Genomic DNA, 14,341 nt, shown 5'->3' with positions numbered 1-14,341 from the left:
AATCCTTATTGCTACTTTCAAATTCTTGCCTACTTTTGGTGACTTCACAATTACATTTCCAATGGAACTAAATTTATTTATGCTGTGAACAGTATTAAAGAATAGTCCTCATTTTCAGCTCTCCAGAGAGAGAAAGAATAACACTGAGTATAGACTCAGACAAGTTATGTTCAGATAAGATAGCCAGTAACAGCTTCACACATACATGCAGACAGCTCTGCATCTCATTCACCTGAGATGAAGATGACAAGTGCTGGGAAAGGTATTAAGTGTCTCAGAGAACGGCCTTGTGATGGATACTGAGGTCTTGAAAGTGTGTGAAGAATTTGAATACATTGCTTGAAATGTGAAAGTGAAAAATAGTATATTTTATTTTTATTTTTTAAGTTTTATTTAAAAATAGTATATTTTAAGTAAAATGTAATTGTTAATATGTATAACCAAATTAATAAATAAAGATTGCCAATAGATATTTGCCAATTGTATTCAGATCCTTAAATGCTTTGATTTCAAATTGAGTGAAAAAGCTGTTCTGGATTTTCATATAGGCAGAATGGAGGAATGTGTGAATGTATTTAGGTATATATGATGGACTGCAATTCTATTAAAAAACGCAAAGCCATGACTACTGGTTTTCCTAGACGCTAACTACTGATAGGAAGGCTTATGTCTTAGTCTTCTGTTTGCTGTGCTAGTTTGTCCAGTGCATTCTGGGAAGGCCGTGTGTCTTTTCACACAGCCTGGCTTTCCACCTGACTCTCCTCCTGGCTCCCAGCAGCTCGTTTCTTCCTTGTTGCCTTCCACTGTCTCCCATCAGTTTACTTGTCTCCAGTCACTGGTGAGATTAAACAGCCACTCTCAGTGCTTACTTAATGTTTGTCCAGTGAGGGCTCTTCACTGGCTCATTAAATGAGTACCAAAACCACTTTTTTCCTCATCCGCTGATAGCCTGACCATTGTGGTTAGTCCTCCGTGTTTAGAGAGTGCGCCCCAGAGGTTACTTCCCTCCTGTTAAGGTGCTCTGGGCCCTGCAGTTGTGGCTCCTCTCCCTTCTAAGCTAGAAGACCATCCTCCAGTCTTTGGGAAAGACCCCCTGCTCCCTACTGGGCCCTCTGTTTTGGGCTGGCAGGAACTTTTCTTAATTTGTTTGAGATTACAAGTCCGCCTGAAGTGAAGAAAAGCAGCATCATGGTATGTATGATACCTAGTGTGCCCTTCCACCTTAAGAAACAGCAAATGTACTTGTGGTTTTCCATTCTAAATATGCCCTGTGATTTCCACTACCAATCCCTTGTGAATCATCTGCTACCAATCAATTGCACTTTTTCTTCCTTGGAAAATCACTTCATACTTTGATTTGAAAGGGAAGTGTGTATGATTGAGGATGGGTACTGTATTCCAAAAATCTGTCTCTGTTATCTGTTGTTTTGGTTATTGTCAATTCAGAAATTAAACCTTAATTTTTCCAAAGGAAGATGTGTACCTAATTGTTGGAATTGAAATGTCAATAAAACTTTAATCTGTAATGAGCAGAATTAACATTCCTAATTGTGCCTTATGATGCAAAGATGATGAAAATTCTGCATGATGAAATTGTCTGTGTGAGAATATGTTTGTTCCACTATTTTTTAATTGATTACCTTTTTTTTCTGTGTGATACAGGGAATGACTCTGCATAAAAAGGCAGCTGAAGACAGACTTGCTAGTACAGGTTCAGGGCAGTCATTTCTGGCCAGGCAAAGACAAGCAACCAGCACAAGAAGGTCTTACCCTGGCCATGTTCAACCAGCCACAGCAAGGTAGACAAGTCTTGCTATTAGAACAAAAAACACCCTGCATTCAAACATACTTCTGTTATCCATAACACCATTTCAGGAAATTCAGCCAGCTAATTTTTTTTCTGTGTTATGTTAATTACTCATTTCTCATATGAGGACTTTCTCTCTGTATCTATAATGTTTTAGTTTCTTGGTCCTTTATTTTGTAGTCTTTTCAGTTTCTTTTAATGTGCCAAAAAATTTTTAAATGCCCAATTAAAAGTGTTGTGTAACAGTGTAGTACATTTCTTTGTATGAAAACGTCCTTTCCCCAATGGTGTAAGCTTTGTAATGAATTAGATTTTCTGCCAATAATTGATATACAATTTATATTCTTTGTTGTGCCTCTGTGTTACCATGCTTTACAAGAATGTCTTTGTTTAAAGGGAATTAATCTTTATATGATGTATTAATCTGTGTTTTTGATTGTTTTCCAAATGCACTTCAAGTAACTTGCATATTTACTATATAAAATGAATGGTTGGCAAGTGCACTTTTTGCAAAGACATAAATACATCGGCAGAGGTGCTAAGTAGACCTTACTGAGGGCACCTGATAGAGTTATTTAGAGGGAAAAAATTAGTTTTCACGTTGTTTTATAGGAAATTAAATTTGTTCGAAGATTTGGAAACTATTTTTAAAACATAAATACATAGAATTTTATTATTTCCTGCTATCTTGTTACTGGCAGAAGTGAATGCATTGGTTAGGTTATTTAGGGGGTAAATTACAGAAGAGAAAAAAAATCAGGCAGTGCATTAGTTTTTCCTTGTTTTGGAATATCACAGTACCTGAGAATCAAATTCTGGCAGTGTGGCTGGTACTCATAGTCTCAGTTGACCTCCACATCTCAGAGACCTAGTCTTCATATGCTTACAAGTAATAGGTAGCAGGACCTTCAGAGCCACTTGCTTTTTGACTTGCATCTCAATTGTTTTACTTACTTGTTACTATAAGTACTTCTATTTCTCAATATTTCCTAATATTACTTAACATCTTAATATCAGTCATTGAGATCAATAAGTGACTTCTTACATGTGATGTCGTGATAGGTCTCTTTTACATTTTTTCTTAATTCTATGTATTAGTCCAAGAATTTGCTACTGAACAGATTCTCTTAGGTATTTGTTTGCATCAGGATGCTTAGATATGTTGATTGTAAACCATGTTTACTTACATTGATGAATGGTTGTCGAGTAATAATGATTGTAAAGCACTTTGACTATATAAGGTGCTATATAAATGTAAAATATCATTTATTTGAAAATGAAATGCCTCTGCCTGACTTTACATGTTGAGTTAAATATTTGGGCCCTATTTGTATTTAAGTTTCCCTCCAGCCTTTTTCTTGCACCCTGTAGCCCATTTTGTTAAAAAGCAAAACATTACTTAAATTAGATCAATTTTTGTTTGTTTTTGTTTTTAGATAGGTCATCCAATAAGAGGATTTTATTTCATTTCACTTGCTGTTTAGAAGTTCAGGTTTCATTTAGTTTTGTATATTAAATATAAATTAGTAACTTTAAATCAAGCTAAATGTAATTGAGAATTTTCAGAAACTATATTCATATGTTTGATTTTAAATTCTTCCATTTTTATAAGAAAATTGACCTAAAAATAAGGAATGTTTTCATTTGTCCTCAGAAGTCAGACTTGAAGGAAGTATTAGAATATACACAGAAATTACTTCATGCCTTGTGCTAATTTTACATTAAGAACAGAAATCTAAGCGCAGTGTGAGTGCTTCTGCCTGAAATGACCGTAAAGCAGGAGGAATTAGTAATAATGGAGAGAACCATGTGAGCAGAGTGCATTGTGGGGTTTCAGGAGGCTAAGCAGACCTAATCAACATAGAAAATTTTGACAATAAGGGAGCAAAAACCATTTAGGGCAGTTCTTACTCCCAGCCCTCATTTCACAAATAGCATTAGAAGCCAACTGTTTTAAAACAGTGTGAACACTAACCTTGGTAAAATTCAAATAATTGGGAAATTTTACCCACACAGTAAGGTAGATGAACAGAAGAGTCTATGAACTATTTATTAAAAGGTTAGTGTCCCATAAGATAAGATAAGAGGTTTTAATTTTACTTCTTAAATATTTGCTGCCCGGTCCTGGTCTCCAGCCCACCCAGCAGCCCAGATGCACTTCTCTAATGGGTTGGAGAGGTGCCGTCCTTTTAGAAGGAAGTTTTCCTTATGCTGCTTCTTCAGCATCCGTTGCATGCTATTATTTTGGTATTTTACATTCATAACTTTCACTGTCCTTTACCTTTAAAGTTTAGTACGTTACTTTCATTATATAGAAGAAATTATATTACTAACATTCTATGATGTTTTTTTTTAAAAAGACAGGAATAAAACTTAGCTCTAACGGTGACAACTCTGTTTCCCTTGTCCAGCTTTGGGGAGGATTTATGAAATTTCTCTTTCTTCTGTAATGATTAATAATTTCCCAGAAAGTGTGTGATGCCGCACGGTCTGCAGGAAGGTCACGGGCAACGAGCCGCGAGCTGTGCTGCACTTTCACAAACTCCTTAGACACAGGTGCTTCAGGGCACGGTGGGCTGGGGCAGCGGAGCCAGGCCCGGCCTCCTCCCAGGAGGGAGTGCGGTGCTACCGCTGCATTGGGCCCAGGTGATCCATCAGCCCGGTGCCCAGGTTCCTATAAACAGAAAGCGTTTTTGCTGTTTTCCTTCCAACCAGGGTAAGGAAATAACAAAGTGAATAACTAAGGAATAGTAAAGCATAACATTTGTGTTCTGCAGTGTATATCTAAGAAGTTCATAATGGGGAAAACCAGCAAATATTGTAGTTTACCACATCTAAAAAGAGAATAAATAATACAGTTCTGCTTAACAGAACTTCCAAAATTTCAGTCATATCTTTTTATAGTTTGCCTAATCACTTGTTAATAACCAAGAAAAAGAAGTCCCTAAATAAAGGACCCATGTTCCAAAATTGATCAAGATTTATTTCTATTAGATAGCCCTAGCCTAGTGAAATTGGCTTAATGGGATACTTAGATTGTAAAAGGAAGCATTGCCTGTAATGTCATTGAGGTTTTATTATTTTGTTTGTATAATAAAAGCTCAATTGCACAAAATTAAGCTAAATGTTGTCTAGCCAGAGACATAAGCCTATATATAATTCATTAGTTTTTGCAAAGGTATGAAAATTCATGCTGTCCAAATAGATCAGCAATAATTTGTAAGCGGAAGCCAAGTTGTAGACATTTGATTTGTGCTCCAGTTTGCTCACATCTCCTTGTCAAGAACAGTTCTGTCCAGTCTTACTGACTGATGACATGAGCTCTTTCTTAGTGTCTCCTGCGCTCAGGTGGGCGTCATCTTTAAAGATGGCCATGTTAAAAACCTGAAAACCTTTACCCTAATATAAGAGTTATCTTAAAACAAAATTATAAGTTTTGAAATTACCTTAACTCTCTGCATTCAATCTCCAGTTGTCCAGCTCTCAGACTTCAGGAATGTTACAATTGTCCTCAGTTGGAACATGTGAGTTTTATCTGAATCCCCAACCTACAGGTGTAGTACAAAGCCAGCTAGATCACAGACACGTGGATCAGAACACCTGTGACCCTGCAGGGACAGCCAAGGACCTGGCGTCTTGCTTTTGCTAAGGGCAAAATAACAACATTAAGACAAAATTTTGTTGTTGTTGTTGTGTGTCCATTAAACTGTGGAAGGATATTTTGACTTTTTAGCCTTGTGTTATGAAGGGAACCTTTCCCTAGAAAGGCTGTGGAACTGAGTGATGTAGCTTTGAACTTCTTACCAGCGAAGCCTGTGTGGTACCCCGAAGTAGGATGAAAGATTGCACTCAACAGAAGTAAATGGGGTACCAGAAATTTCTAAAATCACTTTAGCGTGTTTTTTATTTTTCCCTTTTTGTAAGATAAAAGGGTTTTCCATTCAGTGGTGATCGTCTCTCTTGCTGCGGTTCCCACTGGCAGCGGGCAGCTGGTGGCGGTGGTGGTACAGCCCAGCTCCATCACGTGGAGAGAGCAGTGTCAGCCTGTTCTCTGCCGCTGGACTGATGGCACTATTTTATATCATGAGTTTTGAATGAGGAAGGCTGTTCTCGATGTATCTGCCACCCAAGTTTTTACTTTCTATAAAGCCTATTTAAATAATAAGTGGTGTAAGTTCCTTTCATTGAAACTTTCGAGATGGTTTTATTATCTAATTTGAGCACAATGATTTTAGGGTCTAAAGTTTCGCAGGAAATATTTATTTCTCAGAAGCCTAAAAAACAGGACAGAATTTGTTACTAATGTAGCTAATTTGTACCCTTCCCCTGTCGCTTCCATCATGAAAGCCTAAGTATTTAGCTTCCTTTTTATATAGTGAGGGACAGCGCAGGTGTGGTGACATCATTTCCTTCACTCACATGTATTATCTTTTTAATGTAAACACTTAGGAAACTTGTATTTAAATACACTTGAGTTTTTTACATTGCACTTAAAATGATAGAGAAGGGACATTAGTTATTGAAAAACTAGAGGCCCAAACCTAGTTACGGCAAGTATATGAAGTTTCCTAACAATTATCTATCAGCAATTATGTTATGTCTCTTTTCAGTATTTTTCTGTTTTTCTAACATTTGTGAACAATATTCTGTAAGATAAGTTTGTGTGCCATATATGAGCGTAGAAGTCTGAGAAAGTAACAGAACTGCTTCTAAGGCAAGTTCATTTTCAGATGGTAGAGTGGATTATTGGGATGAGACATGGCCTAGTTATAGAACATTTCCAGGCAGATGGAAGTATAATACAATAAAAACTCACACTGTCTTAACAAATGCTCCTAAAGTAATAGCTTATATAAAATTTCTGACTTTATTGTGTGGTTATTCAATAAAAAAGAGTAGACAAAACTATGATTTATTTTCTAATTATCCTTGCCTTCAATGGGCATAAACTGGGCACACCATATTAACTGTGTATATTGTCATTGGAGGGGAAAGCACCTGTGTTCATTTTGAGAAACAGGTGATTTGAGGTCATTAAGAATACTGTGATTTGATGAGACTAGACTTTGGGGCTGAAAATCGCTACCAACTTCCTTCCAGTTACCTTGATCTGCTGCTTTAGCCAGTTCATTAACCATAGGCTCAAATTTACGCCCCCCTTGATGATACATAGTAGCCCCACAGAAATATTTGTTTAAAGTGAAGGCAAAAATACGCAGTTTAAAAATACATACTCAAGGAGAGCCCTTAAGTACCTGATACATTTTCCCCAGGCTCTGAAGGAGATGTTTAGGATCTGAAGATGAAGTCATCAGAGAGGGTGTCCATGGCCTCAAAGGTTTAGGCTCCTGGGGCTGTCAAACATCCTGCATTATATCCACTCAGAGCTTAAAGGAAAAGTTAAATGTCCTGGGAAGAACAATCTCAAAGTGAGAGAAGCAAAACTACCGAAGCATGCTGAGGCTTTAATGATGTACAGGGGAAACGTCTGAGCTAGCATTATCGTCTTGGAGATTTCTAAATTGACAAAATAATTTAGTTTAGTGTCTGTATTGTGAAATTAATAGAAGGTGTTTATTCTTGGTGTACTTGTTAACCTATGGTCAGTGATTACTGTATGTACATTCTGTCTTGTTTATTTTGTATATGCCACTATTAGAATTGAGTCTTAATATTACTGTTCTAATCATTTATGTATTATTTATATTTCACTGCAAGATTCACAGCACTTTACTAATATTAGATGATTATTTTCTTTAACTTCCTGTGGCATGTTTTATTTCTCTTTCCCAGTGGGGTTCTTTTCCTTATTTTGGAACATTCACTAAGAAAAATGTAAAAGATTGCCCAAATAAATGGGCTTTTTGTACTCTTCCTGAAATTTTTAAAGTCAGATCTGAAGTTCTAAGTCTGGAGATCTATTTGAAGTTGGGTTGTAAGCATGAATTACATTTTATATTTCACAATCAAACTCTTATATAAGTTAATAACTAATGAAACGAAGTTCTCTCACATAAACCCCCTTCGAATGTTGTTTTCTGGAGTTGGAGCAGTAGAATGTAAATAATCTTCTGGTGAATCAGAAGATGTTTTTACCTTTGATTTTCCTGTTGCCTAGAATACACCCCTACACACTGTCCTTACCATTTGTAGTTTCTTCATCATTGCATATACCCAAAGGCAGGAGAAAGAAAGCCAAGTTCCATGAGCTACTAAGGCAGAGAATCTGGAAAGTGGTTGGGGGTGGGGTGATGGGAAAGGCTGACCCCAAAGATGGCAGAACAGTACAGAAGAATTCTTAGTTTTATTATAACAGATATGCTTTATGAAGCTGGTCATTTTCTTGAGTTCAAATACAGCAAAGTTTTTGGCTTACTAAGGGATGTTTTTAAGATTGAGGACTCTGCCATATGTAACTGGAATATAACAGTATTCAAATCATGGTCAGAAAGTACCAAAATATTTGTTGTTACATAAGCACAGACACATATGATTACTGCCAAACAATAAGAAGATTTGCTCATAAGAATATTCTCCTAGTTTTATATCATTTTGTGTCTTCAGGTGAGAGAAATGTTTTTATAGTGTGAAAAGTTTCTCTAGTCTTTCTCCTGCAGTCCTCCTGTCTTACTGATGGGCTTTGCCTAGGCAGGTCCCAGAAGAGAGCAACATTCAACATGGAAAAGCAGGTCTAGACCCTGACCTTGGAAAGGAGAGCTGCACTTTGTCCTCCCAAAGCAGAAAATTACACACGAGCGCGCGTACACGCGAGGACAAACCGTGTTTTGGATATCCACTAATTAGTAGTTGAGTAGATAGGTTTCCTTCAGATTGTCTTTATCATCCATTGACCTCTTGTTCATCTAGACAAGAGTAGATTTTAGACTTGCCTTGTCCGATTCATTAGCTGCTTGACATGTGACAATTAAAATTAAATTAAAAATTTGGTTCCCCAGTCACCTAGCCACAGTTGAAGTACTTCAGTAACCACACTTGAATATTGGTTACCATATTGGACAGAACAGATTTAGAACATTTTTGTCACTGCAGAAAATGCTTTTCGCCACTGCTGTAATCCCCCAAGGGAAAATAAGGACAAAACAAAGGTGTTCGATTCGTGTAAGATAGCTCTTAGATTTTACTGCAATAGTTGATTTGAATAAAGCTATTTTTCTTATTAAAATTAACTCCGGCCCTTTTAAAAACCTTGGAAAAATCAAAACCCCATTCTTTGACACTAATTTTCAATATATATTTTTAAACAGATTCTCAGCACTTTACTTTTCAAATAACATAATTAAATCATTTCATAAGTCATAACTTAGTATCTTTAAGAGTTTTTGTGTAGTGCTTTAACATTGATGATAGTTTACACTTACTGAGCAGAAACTGGTGAATGCTTATTTATAAGTAAAAATCGATAAACACCATATTCTTCTATTTGGTTACATTTAAATCTATATAGAGCTAATGAAAGTTGCCAACAGTTTTTTTTTCTATCTCTAAGATCATATTTGATTATCTTCCACCTTAAAGGTGCATCATATCCAAATAATTTCTTTGTTTTTCTTCAGTTTCTTGCTCTTAACAAGTTGGATAGTGAATCAAGTTAAATTTAATGTATGAAGCAAACGTTTAATTCCAGTGACTTAGTGAATGAAACATTTTTTAATATTTATTAATTTACTTGGCCTATTACTAATGCACTTAACATAATTAAAAGATCTATACAAATACATTGTTGAGATTTTCCATGAAAATAAGAGACTAATCATAATTCTTTTGAATTTAGTTTGTTACTTAATTAAACTATCCTGTTAGGAATTTATGATGTTTTTCTCTTTTTTAAAAGAAATTTTATCAAGCAACAGACTTGTTCCAGTAGTATCAAATTCTAAGCAAATTATGATGAAACTCTTATTGTCATTCAGGTTCAGATCAGTAAATGGTGTAATTTGAGTTTTTTTATTTGCTTGGTGGCCTAATTTACTGTGTTCTACACAGACTCATGGGAAATTTTCAATATGCTTGAAATAAATAGCATTTTAATATAAACACAGGAAATGACTGTACATAAATACCAATCAGTGATTTGAGGCCTTCCCATCTTTCAGTGGTAGCCTTTTGTTTTTTAAGAGCCTTAGTTATTTAAAATTCAGAAGCACCAAATGTCACTGCTGTCACTGACTTTTTTGCTTCCTGGTTATTTGTAATTCAGAATGCTTTGTACTCAGAAGAGTCATTTTCAGGTTTATCTTGTTTTGCCATGTTCATGCCTTGACCATTTGCCCTGCTATTTATAACACCCAATTTTTGGTTGTATGATGAGTGGTAAAACTCAAACATAACTAATAATTTGCCTTATTTTGATTAATAAGTTCTGTCGAAGATTTGGGGCAGTAAGAGGCTTCCCCCCCTACAGTATTTTTTAAACTTTTCCAATGAGCTAGAAAACACCTTAGTATGTTAAGAGGTGGAGTTGTATCAATTACGGCCCCAGCTCACAGCCTTATACTCATGTCTTAAGTATCTATTGTTCTGTGAATTGCTGTTAGTTCCACATTTGACACTGTAGTGACCCACCAAAGTGTAGCCTTTGCAAAAAGTATGTTGTTAGGTATATTCTTATTTCTGATTGACTGTTGATAATTTCACATTTCATTCTTTGTCATTGTAATCCAAAAATGAAATCCACATAGGACTCGAAATTTCTCATTTACAAGAGGAGTCAGTACAAATTTAGCAACGTTGGCATCCAGGCATGTTTCCATGCTTACCAAGTTTACCAGCCATTTACTGTGTGTTAGATTGGTGGATTTTCTGTTTTTCTGAGGTGAATGAGTTGGTAGGGAACCTCAGTAAGAAAGTTTTACTAAAGTTACAAAAATATAAAGTCCAAGAAATCACCAGAATATTTTTAATTTCTTTGAAATCTTATATTGTATTTCCTTTTGATATCACTTATTCATTTTAATTTTATGACTGCCAACTTGTTATGGTATTAATTATATGTATATCTTTATATGTATGCATATATTATATGTATATGAAGAATAAAGTTAAGATTTGGTCAAATTATATTTTCCCATTCAAGTACAAAAATGTTTTCAAGGCTGCAAAAAAGTGTACAGTTGTTAAACAAGTTGTAAATAAAGACTTGTATAAAAATTCATCTGAGTTTTTTTCTCCTTTAAACCATGACAGAGCTCTGGCTAGTGTGGCTCAGTGGATTGAGTGCTAGCCTGAGAACCAAAGAGTCACTGGTTCAATTCCCAGTCAGGGCACATTCCTGGGTTGCGGGCCAGGCCCCCAGTAGGGAGGTGCTTGGGAGGCAACCACATGTTGATGTTTCTTTCCCTCTTTCTCCACGCCCCCCCAGCCTCTTCTCTCTAAAAATAAATAAATAAAATCTTTTTAAAAAATCAACCATCACAGACACATTAATTGTCCAGCAGTGTTCATCCACTGGCCTTTGGCACTTGACGTAGTGTCCTGTCAATTTAAAGATTATGCCCTGGCTGGTGTGGTTCAGTGGACTGAGCAACAGACTGCAAACCAAAGGGCACCAGTTCGATTACCTCAGAGTCAGGGCACATGTCTGGGTTGCGGGCCAGGTCCCCAGTAGGGGACGTGCAAGGGGAAACCACACACTAATGTTCCTTCCCTCTCTCTCCCTTCCCCTCTCTCTAAAAATAAATAAATAACACCTTTTAAAAAAGATTATACCACTGATTTAGTGTAAGTCAGGAATATTCTGAGTTTTTTTTCTATAGTACTCATGATAGTTTCTGTCTTGATTGAGGCTGGCACTTAATGTTTGTAAACTGATTGTCCGAAGTTCTTAGGGGGGAAAAGTTAATCATGGCTTCTCCCCTCTTAGAGTTCTGTTGATATGATCAACCTCACCACAGACTGTACAGCAAGAACGAGTGGCAGAGTATTTACTTTGTTCAACAACATGAAGTATTACTGTTAGCATTCCGTTTAAACAGTAAGTGGCCTTTTCCTTCCTTGTAGACCCTTACAGATCACCATGTTCCCTCCCCACCATAAACATTATCGAAATACTCGAAATACGGCATCTTCAGTGTTATGTAAAGTGGTGGTAGCAGTGTGGAAATTGATTACATTTACATTAAAATAATCAGCTAAAGAATTCAAAAGTGAACTCAGCACCAAGATACTAGTATACACATAGCTCCTTAGAATGTCAAAAAGAAAAAGATGTATATAAGTTTGTTTATATATATACACACACACAAGCATGGAGGTAACCATATTAAGTTTAGTGTTTATTTTCCCGAGTATTTAATATTGAAGCACATGAGGAAAGTAAGTTGAACCACAAAAATTAAACCAAAAAATGCCTTTGCCTTTAAAAATTTGCGATTAAATGGGACACAACACAGAAAAGTTTTCAAATAGAAGTAGCCCAGATGAAGATCTACAAGTTTGCTACTGTTCTGGTTATTGCTACATCACAAACCACTCCAAAACTTAACTGCTTTAAATGGAATGCTACTGCTCTCAGGCCCGGAGGCAAGCTGGGTTGCTCTCAGCTGGGGTCCCTCGTTCAGCTGCAGTTAGGTGATGTCCCAGGCTAGGGTCATCGGGAGGCTGTCCTCTCACACACTGGGAACCCAGACTGATGTGGACAGAACCAGTATTACATGACATGTGATAGGGTCTTCTTTAAGAAAACGAGAAAAAAAAAAGAAAAATATGAGCAATAAAATGACAATAAATGCCTATCAAGCAACAATGGAATCTAAAAATCGAACAAGCAGAACGGAAACAGGCTCATAGATGACAGAACATTTTGATGGCTGCCAGGTAGGAGCAGGGTTGGGCGAGTGGGTGAAAAAGGTGAGGGGATTAAATAGTATTGCCCTGGCCGGTGTGGTTCAGTGGGTTGAGAGCTGGCCTGTGAACCAAAAGGTCACGGTTTGATTCTCACTCAGGACACGTGCCTGGGTCACAGCCAAGTCCCCAGTTGGGGGCCTGCAAAAGGCAGACAATCGATGTTTCTCTCACACACTGATGTTTCTCTCACACACTGATGTTTCTCTTTCTCCCTCTCTCTCTAAAAATAACATCTTTTTTTAAAAAAGCAAAAAATTGGTCATTACAGAATAATCACGGGGAATATAGTCAATAATATTCTTTGTATATAATTTTTCGTTTAATTATTGTTCAAGTACAGTTTTCTGTCTTTAGTCAATAATATTCTAATAACTATGGTGAACAGATGGATGCAAGATTTCTTGGGATGATTACATAGTAAGTGATGTATTGTCTAATCACTGGGGTGTACACCTGAATCTAATATAATAATGTATGTCAAATGTAATTGAAAAATAAAAACTGATTTAAAAAAATAACTAGCATTAGTCAGCATGAGGAGAAGTTGGAGCTCTTGTGTAGCAGCTGCAGAAAAGAGTTCCTCAAAAAAGTGAAACAAAATTACCATATGATCAAGCAACCCCACTTCTGGGCATATACCCAAGGGAAGTGAAAGCAGGGACTCTTAACATATTTCATCATTCACAACAGCGAAGAGCTGAAGACCAGTTTCCATTAATAAATGTGGGCTATACATACAATGGGATATTATTTAGCCTTAAAAGAAAAGGAAATTCTGACAATTCTATAACATGGATGAACCTGGAGGGCATTATGCAAGGTGAAAAAAACCAGTTACAAAAGGACAAATCTGTATGATTCCATTTTTACAAGGTACCCAGCAGCATTAAATTCAGAGAGACAACGTACAATAGTGATTACCAGGACCAGGAGGAAGAAGGGAATGGGGAGTTTTAATGGGGACAGAGTTCCACTTTGTGAAGATGAAGATGGATGGTGGAGATGGGCAGTAGCAATGGTTGCACAACAATGTAATGTAGTTAATGCCACTGAACTGTACACTGAAACAAAGCTAAAAAGATAAACGTTATGACTTGCCACAATAAAAATTCAATCCCGAATTCTTACCATTGTCCTTGGCTTCCCCTTTAACCTCACCTACCAATTCCCTCTCCTCACTCACAGGGCTTCAGTTCTTGAGATGCTTGCTTAACCCCAAACACTCTAAGCATACATTTTCTTTCTCCTTTTGGGTCTCTGCTCAAATGGTTCCCGCAAAAGTCTTCCTGACTACCGTAGAGCAGGGGTCGCCAACCCTGGGACCGTGGACTGGTACAGGTCTCCTTCCTATTGGGAAGCAGGCGGCAGCACAGCAGGAGGTGAACTGCGGGCTGGCAAAGCTTCATTCATAGTATTTGTAGCCGCTCCCCATCGCTCGCGTTACCGCCTGCGCTCTGCCTCCCGCCCGCATTAGATATTCACAGGAGAGCAAACCCCACAGTGAACTGTGCCAGTGAGGGATCTGGGCTTCGTGCTCCTTAGGAGAATCTAAAGCTCGAAGATCTCATGTGAAGCTGAGGTGGTAATGCTAGCACTGGGGGGTGGCTGCAAAGGACGAGTTATCACTAGCAGAGAGGTTTGACTGCACAGAGACCATAATAAATCAGATGC

At 37.1% G+C, this 14,341-nt stretch overlaps 1 protein-coding gene across 1 annotated transcript in view; it reads left to right on the top strand.

Moving 5' to 3' along the window:
• The window catches only part of HOOK3 (hook microtubule tethering protein 3), an 86,841-nt gene extending 75,862 nt beyond the window's left edge, over positions 1 to 10,979 (top strand). The window contains exon 22 of the mRNA XM_037164184.2: positions 1,663 to 10,979. Within this exon, the coding sequence (XP_037020079.1) occupies positions 1,663 to 1,803 (141 nt within the window). The 3' untranslated portion in view covers positions 1,804 to 10,979. The remainder of the gene's footprint in view (positions 1 to 1,662) is intronic.
• Positions 10,980 to 14,341: the final 3,362 nt, after the last annotated feature.

The sequence above is a fragment of the Artibeus jamaicensis genome, unplaced genomic scaffold (genome assembly GCF_021234435.1).
Source record: "Artibeus jamaicensis isolate MK-2021 breed Jamaican fruit bat unplaced genomic scaffold, CSHL_Jam_final scaffold_833, whole genome shotgun sequence".
Classification (NCBI taxonomy): domain Eukaryota; kingdom Metazoa; phylum Chordata; class Mammalia; order Chiroptera; family Phyllostomidae; genus Artibeus; species Artibeus jamaicensis.
This window is presented reverse-complemented; position numbering and strand designations above follow the sequence as displayed.